This window comes from Hyla sarda, chromosome 2 (genome assembly GCF_029499605.1).
Source record: "Hyla sarda isolate aHylSar1 chromosome 2, aHylSar1.hap1, whole genome shotgun sequence".
In the NCBI taxonomy this organism is placed as follows: domain Eukaryota; kingdom Metazoa; phylum Chordata; class Amphibia; order Anura; family Hylidae; genus Hyla; species Hyla sarda.
Window position 1 is genome coordinate 278,303,100 of NC_079190.1, and position 16,838 is coordinate 278,319,937.

Below are 16,838 nucleotides of genomic sequence, written 5' to 3' on the forward strand. Positions count from 1 at the left end.
GTGAATGGGTTTCCGCAAGACCCTTTCACACTGCGGAATTTCAGCAGTGGACAATTCTGCCGCTGAAATTGTTCAGCGCAAAGAAAGAACATGTTCATTCTTTGCGTGGAAGTCCGCAAACACTGCATAGCCATCAATGGTGACGGCGCAGTGCCATGCGGTCCAACCGCCGAAGTATTTCCGCGGTGGCCGCTAGAATGGAATCTCCGCTCGCGGAATTCTGCGAACGGAGATTCCGTTCACTATCTGTAGTGTGAACATACCAACTAGATGACTCTGTTCAGGCCATTGAAATGAAGGCTCCCCGCTGCTCACCACCCCAGTATATGGCGGCATCACAGTGTTGGCGTGATGCTGAGGGATATGTGTGATGGAAACCTTAAAGGGGTTCTCCGGTGCTTAAACATCTTATCCCCTATCCAAAGGATAGGGGATAACATGCCTGATCGCGGGAGTCCCCGCGTGTTCGCTCCGGGTCTGATTACGGGCGACTACAAGGCGGGCGGCGTGTGACGTCACGCTCCGCAATACAAGCCTACGGGAGGCTATCACGCCCCCTCCCGTAGGCTTGCATTGATGGGCGGAGCGTGACGGGGGCGTTACGTCACACGCCACACGCCCTGTAGTCGCCCGTAATCAGACCCGGAGCGAACACGCTCCGGGGACTAATTACAAACGGGGTGCCGCGTGCATGATCCCGGGGGTCCCCAGTGGCGGGACTCCCGCGATCAGGCATCTTATCCCCTATCCTTTGGATAGGGGATAAGATGTTTAAGCACCGGAGAACCCCTTTAAACGCAGTGTGAACCTAGACTATGGAGGATACATCAAGTTCTTCCCCAGTGAGTCTATCCTATTGAGCCAGAAAGAAAGGGGCGGACTGAACTGCTGACAGACACTGAGCCCAGGGAACAGCACACTAACTCGGCCTGGTATTACTAATGAATTGTGGAGTACGCCAATGCTTGGTGAGGCGTACTCAGTCACTGCCTCCATATAACGCCTCACACCTTCCCCAACAGACGCTGCCGCTGCGTTTAGGCGCCTGTTCCAAACGAAGGCGGTGAAGAATGAGAAGAGGCTTCAGCCAATGGGCGGGGCTCCCGCGCTCAGTCCTCTCCTTCCCTTGGTGCAGCGCTGTAGTTAGACCGTGCGGAGTGTTGTGAGGGCAGGACACAGCTGCAGCTATGGCTTTTGTATTCTCTGCTATCAGGGTGCTATTGGGGTTCTTCTTTGGCTTCGCCGGAGTTGTAAAACTGACAGACCAAGTATCAGCTGAGGTGCACCAGCACATGGTAAGTGCCAGGCAGTTCGGTGCTCTTCCCAGTTCATGCTGCGCACTCTGGTCACTCCTTGCACTACACTGCTGGGGGTGGTATTCGCCTCAGATAACGGTACCCCCTGAATAGCTGGTGCCCCAGGCTTCAGTGTGGCATGTAGGCCTAGCATGAACGTTATTGGACTTAAGATGGAGCCCCATACTCTGTATAGCCTGCCTATATGTTATTCGATAAGGGGGCATTCACACCACGTTTTTGCAATACAGTTCCTGTATAAGTTTTCTATGTGAAAATCGTATGGAATCGTATTGAAAACCGTATGACAAAAGATGCATCAGGTTGTGTCCGTTTTGCATCCTGTAAGGTTTTGTCAGTTTTTTTTTCCCCATACCCAAAACTGTAGTCTACCACGGTTTTTGGTCCGGGTGAAAAAATATTAAACCGTATGTTTTTGTTTTTAAACATGGGAGTCAATGGGAACTGTACAGAACTGTGTGCATGCCATTCACCATACGGTTTTTGACTTTGCACAGTTTTTTTTTAATGGAATTTCAATCAAACAAGTGAAACTTTATTCATAATGGCGTGAAAAGTTAAACTTATAGGTTTTTTTCTTTAAAAAAAAACGGATGCAACCGGACATTTTTTTTAAACGTATACGGTTTTTAACTGTGTATGGGTTGAAATTTGTACGCACATTTTGATAGTTTAGTCAGGTTTTGAGGAATCCGTTTTTCATCAAAAACCTGATACGGGAACTGTATTGCAAAAAACATTGTGTGAATGCACCATTTAAACTGTAATTTTTTTTTTTTTGTAAACATGGGAGTCAATGGGAACCGTACATAACTGCATACCATTCACCATACGGTTTTTGACTTTGCACGGTTTTTTTCTCTTGGAATTTCAATCAAGCAAGTGAAACTTTATTCATAATGGAGTGAAAAGTTAAAACGTATACGTTTTTATTTTTCTTAAAAAAACTGTTGCAACCGGACATCACTTTTTACATTTTTTTTTATTTTTTTTTTATTTTTTTAACTGTATACGGTTAACATTTGTACACACGTTTTGATACAGTTTAGTCCGATTTTGCGGAATCAGTTTTCCATCAAAACCCTGATACGGGAACTGTATTGTAAAAACGTGGTGTGAATGCACCCTTAGAAACTTCTATCTGCCGGCGCCATCTCAACGCTAGGGTGGCAGTGACACTTGTATTCAGCACCAGACCATGTAAAAAGAGGTGGTAGGTGACAGAGGACAGTGCTATAGTCTAAAGTCCCTCAGGTGACAGTACTGTGCCACATAGCAGCTTAGCTGTACCCTTTGTGCTCTAGTCTTTCCCAACCAGAGTGCCTTCAGCTGGTGCCAAACTACAGCTCCCAGCATGCCCAGGGTTGTGGTTTTGCTACAGCTGGAGGCACACTTGTTAGGAAACAATGCTTTATACCAGTGTTTCCCAACCAGGGTGCCCCCAGCTGCTGCAAAACTACAATTCCCAGCATGCCTGGACAGCCAAAGGCTGTCCAGGCATGCTGGGAGTTGTAGTTTTGCAACAGCTGGAGGCACCCTGGTTGGGAAACACTGCTTTATACTCATGGGGCATATTCCTTAGGTTAACCCTGTATTACTGTAGTTAGGCTACCACAGCCCTTGTGACTAGCATCATCCTATTTGTTCATCATGTCTATAGATGTGAATGTATTTTGTGGGACTCAAAAGTGTAGTCTACTGCCCCTTCTGGCATTGGTCAATTATTATTATTTATTTTCTTGCAATTTCCTCTAGTAAAAAAACTAAAATGAAATCGTATTTTTATTGGATCTTATCGCCTTGCCTGGCTCTGCTATCTTAACACTTTTTAGGCCATATCCAGAGTTTGAAGAAGAAGAAATAGAAGTGTGGCACATTACACATATAAACGTTTGCTTGTTTTTGTGATCCAGGACACATGAAGGATAAGTGGCCATCACAGACAGTGACCGATTTCAAGCAGGAGAACCACTTGAAACCTGTCAAGTATATGGGATAAGATATCTGATCGCTGGGATCCTCTCACGATCTCCGGCCGGCACCCCAGCGTTCTGAATGTTCATGTTCAGAACGCTGGGTTCGGGTGGCTGTGGCATCATGCCACGCTTCCTCCATTCATGTGTATGAGAGGGGGCATGATGTGCAAACACAGCTGTCATGCCCCCTCCCATAGACATGAATGGAGGGGGCGTGGTGTGGCATGAGGGCCGCCCCAACCCGGCTTCTGAATGTAAGTGTTCAGAATGCTGAGTGCTGGCTGGAGATCAAGAGGGGGTCCCAGTTTGTATTACAGTGACTAGCAATTGTAGCAATCATATATCCCCCTTTTTAAAATGGGCATAGTTTATTGGTATGCATTAAAAGGAATGTAGAAATCCCCCACAAAAAACTAAATAATATGGTGACTCAAAACCAAACCAATTACTGCCACCTCAAAAAATGCCTACCCGTGTTAAGCCTATGGGCTGGGTCAGCGATGGAGGGTCCCTAAACTTCCTACTCGTTGTTTTCCTTTCTTCTGTCCTTCGTTTACTTTAATTTTGCGTGTTCCTAGCACCCTCACTTATATTAGTGTAGGGAACGGCACCATGGTTGAGGCCACCCTGTTAAAGGAAAACTCCAGACCATAAAAATTGTCCCCCATAGTGCTGGCAGTAAAAAAATAAAGATGTACATACCCTCCTCCGATAACCGGCTCCGGTCTCCGCCGCGATCCTCTTCCTGGTTGCTGGTGGTCGGATGAGTCCTACTGCGCTCAGCCAATCACCAGCCGCAGCGCAGTACGACTCGGCCGGCGATAGGCTGATCGGCAGTGTGAAAACGCTGCAGGACACAAAATTCTTCACTACACCGGCACCTGCGGCCGGGGCCAAAAACGTTACACTGCCGCTCAGCCTATTGCCGGCCGAGTCGCACTGCGCTGCGGCTGGCGATTGGCTGATTCATCCAACCACCGGCAACCAGGAAGTGGATTGCGGCGGAGACCGGAGCCGGTTACCGGAGGCCCCGGGGGAGCGGAGGAAGGTATGTACATCTTTATTTTTTTACTGCCGGCACTATGGGGGACAATTTTTATGGTCTGGAGTTCTCCTTTAAGGGGGCACATCTGTCTCCAGTTTCTTCCACTCTTCTCCTAAATTTGAGCAAGGATTCAATTATAACAGACCACGAAGAGAACTCGAACCACAAGTCAATCCAAGAAAGAGCAGGGGAGCATCGCATACAATACTTAATATCTATTATGTTTTAGTTTGAAGACAGGAAAAGTGAGATAGAGGCATCAGGTTATATATATGATAGCACCAGTGTAGTGATATATTAATCTTAATCTATGCATGTGGATGTTGCCCCCCCTTTTGTTTGGGGGAGTACCCTTCGCTGATACCGCCCTTACCTAGTAAGATTGGTTCCATCGCAATGAGCCAGTCAACATGTTATACATATATGTATTAGAAATTCCCTTACCCATAATATAAAATGTTGCTGCCGTTCATTCCTTATATACCTATGAGTATCATTTATTTTAATTTTTTTAAGTAATGGCTCTGTTTATGAAATAACAGGAGCCTCTGCTACAGTGTCAGAGTATAATCCGGCAATGGCACTCTGTTAGTGAACTGCGGTCATGTGATCATTAGGGCCTATAGTGACGTGGGGAGCCCTGATCACATGATCGGAGCGTCACGTGACCAGCCAGATGACACGCATCAATACAGCACACTCCCGTAAACGGGGTTGCCGGAAGTGCGAATCATGGTTACCGGAAACATATGGTGGCCGGAAGCTGCACTGGCGTGGTGAGTGCCGGGATTAGATATAAAGAGCGATCCTGGCCACATACAGTTTGGTGGCTGGACTGCTGCTGAACGGAACAAATGGACTTATATATGCAATATCTGGGGTAAGAAGATGTCAAAAAACTAGGGGGTGACAGTTACTGCACTCTCATTTCATATGTGTTAATGGCAGGATGTAAATACATCCGGTGAGGTTTATAAGAGTTAATGTACAATAAATGTGATCTGACCTCTTGCGGAATTTTTAAGGTGGCGGTAATTAGTTTGGTGTTGAGTCGCCATTTATTATTTAGTTTTTTTCTGGGGGATTTCTACATTCCGATAATCCAAAGAAACAGTATACAGGCAGGCACTCGTAGATGCAACAGCGTATTTATTCAGGTCTGGTTACAAGATACAACAGACCTTAATAAATATGCTGGTGCATCTAATAAGAGTGCCTCCCTTTATACTGTTTCTTTGGATTATCGGAAGCTTGTCTCCTTTGGGATAGAGCACCGGGATAAGGATAGCATTGCCAAGTCTCTGGGCGTTGGATGCAGTTCACACTACCTGCGGTAATCAGTGCGTGGCACTGCCGACACACTGTTTTTTCTTTTTGATTTCTACATTCCTTTTAATGCATACCAATAAAATATGACCATTTATTTAGATATGAGCTGCGATGTATTTGAGAAATGTACCTCTTACCTATTCATAATAGTCTATGCTGTGACAACAACTTACAGTATGAAGTTAACATTCATACAACATGAACGCTGTAAAAACAGTGTCCCACCTGGTTGTGTTAGGCTCAATATTGAGCCTTTTTAATTGTGTTTAGATGTGTGTCTCCCTTGTCTATATGTTGTTTCCATAATAAAGTTTATTTACAATCTATATATGCTTTGGGTGTGCACTATGTGCAGCAAACTTTTTTTTTATTATTTTTTTTTCTTTTTCTAGTATGTACTAATTGCAACATCCTCCAGCATGACTGGTTTGGCGGTGGGTCAGTAATGGTGTGGAGTGGCATTTCTTTGTGCTTGGCAGAGGTAGCCTGACTGCCATTAGGTACCAAGATGAGATCCTCAGACCCCTTGTAAGACCATATGCTGGTGCGGTTGGCCCTGGGTTCCTCCTAATGCAAGACAATGCTAGACCTCATGTGGCTAGAGTGTGTCAGCAGTTCCTGCAAGAGAAAGGCATTGATGCTATGGATTGGCCCACCCGTTCCCCAGACCTGAATCCGATTGAGCACATCTGGGACATCATATCTCGCTCCATCCACCAACAGACTGTCCAGGAGTTGGCAGATGCTTTAGTCCAAGTCTGGGAGGACATCCCTCAGGAGACCATCCTCCACCTCATCAGAAGCATGCCCAGGCATTGTAGGGAGGTCATACGGGCACGTGGAGGCCACACACACTACTGAGCCTCATTTTGACTTGTTTTAAGGACATTACATCAAAGTTGGATCAGCCTGTAGTGTGGTTTTCCGGCGTAATAAATAGCTGATAACTTATGCCGGGATATCGGTATAAATTATTGGCTATCGGCCTTAACCTTCACAGATTATCGGTATCGGCCCTATAAATCGATATCGGTTGATCCCTAGACTAAAGTATTTCATACGATTAGTTCATTCAGATCTAGGATGTTATCTTAATGTTCCCTTTATATATTTTTTTTGAGCAGTGTATCTCTCTGCAATATCTCTCCAATGCACTTAGAAACATCAGCACTGTTCTCAAGCAGCGGTCAACAAAAACACACTATCTGTAAAGAAAACAAAGCTAGGATAGAGAAGTACCAGTAAAACTGTGCACAGTACTAGTAAAAATCTTTTTCAATATCCAGGTGGGGGACTTTCCTTGGGGATCCTCCCTTTGTAATAAGAAGTGTATATGTATGACTTTTTCAGTTGTTTTACTTTAACTACTGGCTGCATGAATAAACTTTTCCATTTACTGTTGCAAAAGTTCCTGTAGTAAATCATCTGATGCACCACTCGCACCTTTAGCCACTTATGAACGAACGTCAGCATGTTGGGTTTGACGGTGGATCGTTGTGCTGCCTTTTTATTTGGTCAATTTTCTTGCTGCTACATCTTGAATTGGCAAAAGGGGGAAAAAATCTTATGCAAATCTTTGGTTTGCAGCGCCCTCTGGTGGTTACAGTGTATAATGACTGCATGAGGAGATTAATACTGACTTACCTGCAAGATTTTGCAAACAAAACTGTCTTTTTGTTTTTTTTGTTCAAAGTTGTATTTTGCATGTGTTTTTTTTTTTTTTTTTTTTATTTATTTTTTTTTTTTTTTACATTCTAGTGACTTTTTGTACTAGTGTTTTTCCAGGCTCTTAAAGGAGAAAAATACTTCAATAAATGCTATATCTTTAGTTGTGATTTTAATTTAAAAATACCACCAAGATGTTCCTAATCAAATCATGTTTAACCCCTTAAGGACCCATGACGTATGCATACGTCATCACACCCTGGGTCTTAAGGACCCATGACGTATGCATACGTCATGGTCTTTTCCTGGTCTCCGCCGTTCACCCGGCGGAGATCGGAAGCTGATCCCTGCTGAAATCCTTCAGCAGGGATCCAGGGCAAACGCCGAGGGGGGCCATGTAGGCCCCCCATGTCGGCGATCGCTGCAAATCGCAAGGAAAATCGCCCTTGCGATACCGGGCTGATCGGGTTTGATCTGATCTGATCTGGGACCCGACCGCCCGGTAATTTTGCATGATCCTGGCTGTCACAGACAGCCAGGACCATGCTGAAGTATAGGAGCGAGGTGGCAATCCTGCTACCTCCTCCTATCCCCTGTGATCCGTCGGTTAGTTAACCGACCAATCGCAGGTGGGGGGGGGGTTACTTCCTCCCGCCCTACCTGGCCCCTGGTAGTCCGGAGAAGACTGGAGGAAGACCGGAGGACACGGCGGGGGACGGGGGAGTGCTGGGGCCTGGCCCCGGTACTTACCTCGTCCCTGAAGACCCAGATCCCGGCGATGAAGGCGGCGGCGACAGGTGAGTGGATCTTCAGCCGCGGTCGGGCCCTTTACAACAATGCACGTCGCCGTAAAGCGACATGCATTGCTGTATTGGGACCCTGTATACTACAACTCCCAGCATGCCCAGACAGCCCTTGGCATCTGGGCATGCTAGGAGTTGCAGTTTTGCAACATCTGGAGGTCCGCAATTTTGGGACCACTGTGCCCTTCCAGATGTTGCAAAACTACACATCCTCAGCATGTACTTACCGTCCAGGCATACTGGGAGTTGTAGTTTTGCAACATCTGGAAGGGCACAGATTGGGAACCACTGTATTAATGGTCTGCAAACTGTAGTCCTCCAGATTTTGCAAACTACAACTCCAAGCATGCTGGGAGTTGTAGTTTGGCAACATCTGGCTCTAAAGATGTTTCCGAACTACTACTTCCAGCATGCCTGAGAATGTTTGGGAGTAGTGGTTTTGCAACAACTGGAGGCACACTGGTTGGGAAACATTGTCTGTCTGTCTGTTTCCTAACTCAGTGTTCCCCAACCCGTGTGCCTCCAGCTGTTGTAAAACTATAACAGGGTACAACTATAACAGGGTACATTCACATGGGCAGGGGGCTTACAGTGAGTATCAAGCTGCAAGTTTGCGCTGCAGCAAATTTTGCGCGGTAGCTCAAACTCGCAGCGGGAAACTCGCCCGTGTGACTGTACCCTAAAAACACTACACTACACTAACACAAAATAAAATAAAAAGTAAAAAACACTACATATACACATACCCCTACACAGCCCCCCCTCCCCAATAAAAATGAAAAGCGTCTCGTACACCACTGTCTTCAAAATGGAGCCTCCAGCTGTTGCAAAACAACAACTCCCAGTATTGCCGGACAGCCGTTGACTGTCCAAGCATGCTGGGAATTTTGCAACAGCTGGAGGCACCCTGTTAGGGGTATTCTACGCCAGTGATTCCCAATGTCCACCCCTATGCAAATCCCTAATTCAGGCCTCAAATGCACATGGCACTCTCACTTTGGAGCCCTGTCGTATTTCAAGGCAACAGTTTAGGGCCACTTATGGGGTATCGCCGTACTCGGGAGAAATTGCCTTACAAATTTTGGGGGGCTTTTTCTCCTTTCGCCCCTTATGAAAAGGTGAAGTTGGGGTCTACACCAGCATGTTAGTGTAAAAAAATAAATTTTTTACACTAACATGCTGGTGTTGCCCTATACTTTTTATTTTGACATAGGTAAAAGGGGGAAAAAAGCCCCCCAAAATTTGTAATGCAATTTCTCCCGACTATGGAGATACTCCATATGTGGGCGCAAAGTGCTCTGGGGGCGCACAATAAGGCCCAGAAGGGAGAGTGCGCCATGTACATTTGAGGTGATTTGCACAGGGGTGGCTGATTGTTACAGAGGTTTTGACAAACGCAAAAAAAAAAAAACACGTGACCCCATTTTGGAAACTACACCCCTCACGGAATGTAATGAGGGGTGCAGTGAGAATTTAAACCCCACTGGTGTCTGACAGATCTTTGGAAGAGTGGGCTGTGCACTGTTCCAAAGATCTGACAGACACCAGTGGGGGGTAAATGCTCACTGTACCCCTTGTTACGTTCATCAAGGGGTCTAGTTTCCAAAATGGTATGCCATGTTGGAGTTATTTTGCTGTTCTGGCACCATAGGGGCTTCCTAAATGCGACATGCCCCCCGAGCAAAATTTGCTCTCAAAAAAGCCAAATATGACTCCTTCTCTTCTGAGCATTGTAGTTCGCCTGTAGTGCGCTTCAGGTCAACTTATGGGGTACCTCCATACTCAGAAGAGATGGGGTTACAAATTTTGGGGGGTATTTTCTGCTATTGACCCTTGCAAAAATGTGAAATTTGGGGGGAAACACACATTTTATTGAAATTCTTTTTACATATGCAAAAGTCGTGAAACACCTGTGGGGTATTAAGGCTCACTTTATTCCTTGTTACGTTCCTCAAGGGGTCTAGTTTCCAAAATGGTATGCCATGTGGGTATTTTTTGCTGTCCTGGCACCATAGGAGCTTCCTAAATGCGACATGCCCCCGAGCAAAATTTGCTCTCAAAAAGCCAAATATGACTCCTTCTCTTCTGAGCATTGTATTTTGCCCGTAGTGCACTTCAGGTCAATTTATGGGGTACCTCCATACTCAGAAGAGATGGGTTTACAAATTTTTGGGGGTATTTTCTGCTATTAACCCTTGCAAAAAATGTGAAATTTGGGGGGGAAACACACATTTTATTGAAATTCTTTTTACATATGCAAAAGTCGTGAAACACCTGTGGGGTATTAAGGCTCACTTTATTCCTTGTTACCTTCCTCAAGGGGTCTAGTTTCCAAAATGGTATGCCATGTGTTTTTTTTTTTCCTGTTCTGGCACCATAGGGGCTTCCTAAATGCAACATGCCCCCCAAAAACCATTTCAGAAAAACGTACTCTCCAAAATCCCCTTGTCGCTCCTTCCCTTCTGAGCCCTCTACTGTGCTCGCCGAACACTTTACATAGATATATGAGGTATGTGCTTACTCGAGAGAAATTGGGCTACAAATAGAAGTACCGTATTTATCGGGGTATACCACGCACCGGCCTATAACACGCACCCTCATTTTACCAAGGATATTTGGGTAAAAAAAAGCTTTTTACCCAAATATCCATGGTAAAATGAGGGTGCGTGTGTGCGCGTGTATACCCCGATACACCCCCAGGAAAGGCAGGGGGAGAGAGGCCGTCACTGCCGGCTTCTCTCCCCCTGCCTTTCCTGGGGTCTAGAGCCCTGCTGCCGGCCCTTCTCTCCCCCTGGCTAGCCAGGGGGAGAGAAGGGGCAGCGGCACCCATTGCCGGCGCCGCTGCCCCATTGCCTCCCCCCATCCCCGGTGGCATAATTACCTGTTGCCAGGGTCGGGTCCGCGCTGCTTCAGGCCTCCGGCGTGTGTCCCCTGCGTCGTTGCTATGCGCTGCACGGCGCGCCGCATGACGTCAGTGCGCCGCGCCATGCAGCGCATAGCTACGACGCAGGGGACGCACGCCAGAGGCCTGAAGCAGCGTGGACCCGACCCCGGCAACAGGTAATTGTGCCACCGGGGATGGGGGGAGGCAACGGGGCAGCGGCGCCGGCAATGGGTGCCGCTGCCCCTTCTCTCCCCCTGGATATCGGCGCCGGCAATGGGGCGCCGGCACCGATAGTCAGGGGGACAGAACGGGCAGCGGCGCCGATAGCCAGGGGGAGAGAAGGGCCGGCAGCAGGGCTCTAGACCCCAGGAAAGGCAGGGGGAGAGAAGCGGGCAGCGACTGCCTCTCTCCCCCTGCCTTTCCTGGGGGTGTATCGGCGTATAACACGCACATAGACTTTAGGCTAAAAATTTTAGCCTAAAAAGTGTGTGTTATACGCCGATAAATACGGTATACATTTTCTCCTTTTACCCCTTGTAAAAATCCAAAAGCTGGGTCTACAAGAACATGCGAGTGTAAAAAATGAAGATTGTGAATTTTCTCCTTCACTTTGCTGCTATTCCTGTGAAACACCTAAGGGTTAAAATGCTGACTGAATGTCATTTTGAATACTTTGGGGGGTGCAGTTTTTATAATGGGGTCATTTGTGGGGTATTTCTAAGATGAAGACCCTTCAAATCCACTTCAAACCTGAACTGGTCCCTGAAATTTTGTGAAAAATTGGAAAATTGCTGCTGAACTTTGAAGCCCTCTGGTGTCTTCCAAAAGTAAAAACATGTCAATTTTATGATGCAAACATAAAGTAGACATATTGTATGTTTGAATAAAAAAAATTATTATTTGGAATATCTATTTTCCTTACAAGCAGAGAGCTTCAAAGTTAGAAAAATGCAAAATTTTCAAATTTTTCATAACATTTTGGGATTTTTCACCAAGAAAGGATGCAAGTTACCAAAATTTTTTACCACTATGTTAAAGTAGAATATGTCACGAAAAAACAATCTCGGAATCGGAATGATAACTAAAAGCATTCCAGAGTTATTAATGTTTAAAGTGACAGTGGTCAGATGTGTAAAAAATGGCCGGGTCCTAAGGTGTAAAATGGCTGGGTCCTTAAGGGGTTAAAAGTTTTCATATTTTGTGATATATTGCCTTTAAAGTGTCACTTCAGTAATGTTTCTCCATGTCCTCTGCACAGTTTGGCGTGGAGAGATGCAGCTCACACCCAGCGATTTCTGGGTTGTACGGTTTGCTTAAAGGGGTACTCCAGCGCTAAGACATCTTGTCCCCTATCCAAAGGATAGGGGATAGGATGTCTGATCACGGGGGGTCCCGTAACCATCAGACCCCGGAGCATGTTCGCTCTGGGTCTGATGACTGCTGATCACGGGGCCGGAGTATTGTTATGTCACGGCTCCGCCCCCTCCCATAGGCTTGTATTGAGGGGGCGGGGTGTGACATCACACGTAGCGGAGCCGTTACGCCACATTAATCCGGCCCCGTGATCGGCAGTCATGAGATCCGGAGCGAACATGCTTCGGGGGCTGTTGGTAACGGGGTGCTGCGTGAAAGATCACGGGGGTCCCCAGCGGCAGGACCCCCATGATCAGGCCTCTTATCCCCTATTCTTTGGGTAGGGGATAAGATGTCTTAGCGCCGGAGTACCCCTTTAACAATCCAAACAGCGTTAGCTTTATCTTTCCACCCTGAACTGTGGGACTTCATCGCTGCAGTGACACTTCATACGTTTGGCCATAATGTTTTAATACAAATGCTGTGTATAATGCCGGCCTCACAATTGCTGCAATTTCATAGTAGTCTTTCAGATTACTAGAATTTACACAGTAAATTATTCTGGAGATGTGTGCAATTTAAGGATATAGTTCACACTGAGTAATTTAAACTGAATTTCCTCATGTGGAATTGCGTGTCAGAAATTTGCGCTGTGAACATTACCATTGGTGTAAACGGGTCTTCCCTGGACTTTTTCACACTGCGGAATTTCGGCGGTGGAGAATACTTTGTGTGAAATTCTGCGAGCACTGCATTGTTGTAAGTGGTGACGCAGCAGGACCGCGCGGTCTTACTGCCAAAAGATTTCAGCAGCGGCTACCAGATGGAATCTCATGAAATTCTGCGAGCAGAGATTCCTATCAAATTGCTCAATCTAAATTTACCCTAACAATCAAATGTTTAGGCTCTTTTCACACTGCAGCATCTATCTATCGTGTCCTTTTGGAAAGCCTCCTTCCAGCATATAAAGTAAATGTATCCATATTTCCTCATTTAAGGGTGAATAAATGTAATTTTGACCTCCATTCAGCTGGTTTTTGTTGGGGTTTATTTGCTGTATGGAGTAAGTGCAGTCTGCTATGCAGTTTAATAGAGCAGCATACAGTAATGTATAATGTAGTGCTGGGCGGTATGGCCTAAAATGAATATCACAGTATTTTTTATTATCGCGGTATTCCCTGTGCCCACTAGTGGTGTCACAAGAATGGCGAGAGCGGCTCTGTTCCCCCGTCCCTGTCAGCTCTCGGGGTACGGGAACAGATTTAAAAGCCTCGTGCGCAGCTAACGTAGTACTGCGCATCCACAGTACTACGCAAATAGCGTAGGGCTAACGCTAGGCTCCTAGCGCTGCCTACGTTAGCCCTACGCTATTTGCATAGTGCTGCGCGCGAGGCTTTTAAATCTGTTCCTGTACCCTGAGAGCTGACAGGGACGGGGAACAGAGCCGCGCTCGGCATTCTTGTGACACCGCTAGTGGGCACAGGGACCCCGCTAGCAATGATGGTAGCGATCGCGGGAGGCATTCTTGTGACACCGTTAGCGGGCACATGGATCCTGCAATTGGTGGGGATTGATCGTGCTCGCGGGGACACTGGCTGACAGGTTCTATCGGGCCACAGAAGCACACCTGGAGAAGTGAGGGCGCCGCGCTGGGCTCTACAATTCATCCGGAGGGTGGGGCCTGACCGGTATAGCGGTATGAACAAAAATCCATACCGTGGGAGAAAAAAAAACGGTATCCGGTTCATACCGGTATACCGCCCAGCACTAGTATAATGCACACTATGCTTCTTTAACATGGGAGCCTATGTATGACACGTCACTCAGTGGCACCTGTCAAGTATATGTTGTGGTATCCCTCACTGTTTACCTTGGATGGACACTGAGACGGAGCCTTGCTTTACAGTTTTTAAGTTTATTATTGCCTTAAGGACTCAGACAATTTTATTTTTACGTTTTCGGTTTTTCCTCTCCACAAGTAGTATTTTTTTGGTTGCGCCATACATTTTATGGTAAAGTGAGTGATGTCATTACAAAGGACAACTGGTCGCGCAAAAAACGAGCCCTCATACTAGTCTGTGGATGACAATATTAAAGTTATGATTTTTAGAAGGGGGGGGGGGGCCTTCTAAAAATCATAACTTTAATATTTTCATCCACAGACTAGTATGAGGGCTAGTTTTTTGCGCGACCAGTTGTCCTTTGTAATGACATCACTCACTTTACCATAAAATGTATGGCGCAACCAAAAAAATACTACTTGTGTGTGGGGAAATTGATAAGAAAACTGCAATTTTGCACACTTTGGAAGGTTTCGTTTTCATGCTGTACACTTTATGGTAAAATAAACCTGTTTTCTTCTGTGGGTAAATAAGATTAAAATTATGCCCATGATTACATACTTTTATTATTATACTGCTTTAAAAAAAAATCGCAAACTTTTTAACCAAATTAGTGCATTTAAAATCCCTCTATTTTGCTGACCTATAACTTTTTCATTTTTCTCTATAAGCGGCAGTATGAGGGCTCATTTTTTGCGGCGTGATCTATAATTATTTTTTTATACCACATTTGCATATATAAAACTTTTAATACATTGTTTTTTATCAATTTTATTTGGAATAAAATTTTATAAAAATATACCAAATATGTGCGATCCGATCATCCATTTTAGTGGCCGCAGATGCCGTAATCTGTATTGATCATGGCATCTGAGAGGTTAATGGCGGACATCCGCACGATCGCTATAAGCAGCCGGGACCTGCCGCGCATGACCCGAGCATGTTAAGTACCACCGCACCAGGACGTACATTTACGTCCTGCGTCGTTAAGGGGTTAATATTTATGCCAAGAAATAAAATGTAACATTGTTAAGAATCATACTTTTAAACTAAAATCTAAGAAAAAATTGTTAGTAATGTTACTTTTGTTTTTTTTTTATATGCAGAAATCCCAGTTTGTCCAGTTTACTGATGTGTTTCCACTCAAAGACTTTGGTTTTAAGCCCGATCCTTCTCAATACCTGCAGGCAGTAGGGTGGGTAGAGCTGGTGGCTGGAATATTGCTGGCTTTTGGTCCTCGGATTCTTCAAGAGATAAGCAACTTTGTGCTTTGTATCATCATGATAGGTAAGTATGATTTTATAGTTTTTACCTATTTACTTGACCAACTATTTTGTTAGCCATTTTGTAGTTCCCCACAGTCACTGGTGTTCTATCAGTTTAAAGGGGTTATCCACCATAAGGAGATTTTAGTATGTACCTGGCAGGCAGTAATGGACTTGCTTAGGAAGGATCTACGCTTGTCTTGGGGCTAAATGGCTATGTTGTGAGATTACCACACATTACCACACTGGCTAGCTTTTTGTGAACTGGTATTTCCTGTTTGTTTTCTTTATTGCCTACAAATCCCATAATTCCATCAGCCACCCCACCCATTGAAACAAATGAGCTGCATCCCTTCAAAAGACATGTGGTTTTCAATCAGGGTGCCTACAGCTGTTGCAGATTGATCTCTCTCCCACCAAGCGATCCCTCCACCCATTGAAGCAGACAGGCTCTCTGTAATCAGCTGACTAGTGAGCCAGGTCTCGGCTGCATTGCAACCTGGGAAAAATCTGAGTCATTTTGTATGCTGTTTAAAAATAAATATTGGGGTAAAAATCACATAAGGATTGTGAGAAAACCGTCACACACAGGTACAGACACTATATTATGAGCTACACTAACTTTACAGCCCCTGTAGTATAGTCAAATAAAACAATTCCTGGAATACCTCTTTTAAAGTGTCACTCCAAAAAAATAGCACATCCCTCACAACTATTATAGATGTTATATGTATACTGGTGCATACTGATATGGCTGAAATACAAATGCAAAAAGAGAGAGCAGCACACTTCTACTTCTAAAATATATATGCAATAAAGAAATGCAATACTGCTATAGAGAGAAAAAAGCTGAGGTTCTTAGAATATTTGCCCAAATAGTGTGTAAATATATACATATACCATATGTTTTGGGGCTAGCAGTGTGCTACTGTATTTTTTATTTTTTTCTGCTTGTATTTAAAGTGTCACTTCAGTGATTTGGTCCATCCTATTTTTCACAGTTCATCATGCAGGAACACAGCTCACAATAGGTGATTTACTGTTCATTAGATGGGCACTGTCGGAATCAAATAATTTTTGATATATTGTACATGCTGGCAAAACATTAAACTTTCTAATATGTTTCATGAGAACATTTTATTTCATTTTTATAGAAATCATGGATTTGTTCAAGCTGAAGCACAGGCATGGACAATGTCCAGTAAGTGAGGATGGGCTAGCACTCCCCTGTGCTCTCCTGTCTGATGGCGCTCCTCTGTGCTCTCTCTCCTGTCTGATGGCGCTCCTCTGTGCTCTCTCTCCTGTCTGGCGCTCCTCTGTGCTCTCTTTCTCTCCTGTCTGATGGCGCTCCTCTGTTCTCT

The 16,838-nt window shown here is 45.2% G+C and overlaps 1 protein-coding gene across 1 annotated transcript in view; it reads left to right on the forward strand.

The window, feature by feature from the left end:
• Positions 1-985: 985 nt before the first annotated feature.
• The window catches only part of TMEM35B (transmembrane protein 35B), a 20,165-nt gene continuing 4,312 nt past the window's right edge, over positions 986-16,838 (forward strand). The window contains exons 1-2 of the mRNA XM_056560623.1: positions 986-1,295; positions 15,319-15,499. Coding sequence (XP_056416598.1) covers positions 1,188-1,295; positions 15,319-15,499 — 289 coding nt within the window. The 5' untranslated portion in view covers positions 986-1,187. The remainder of the gene's footprint in view (positions 1,296-15,318; positions 15,500-16,838) is intronic.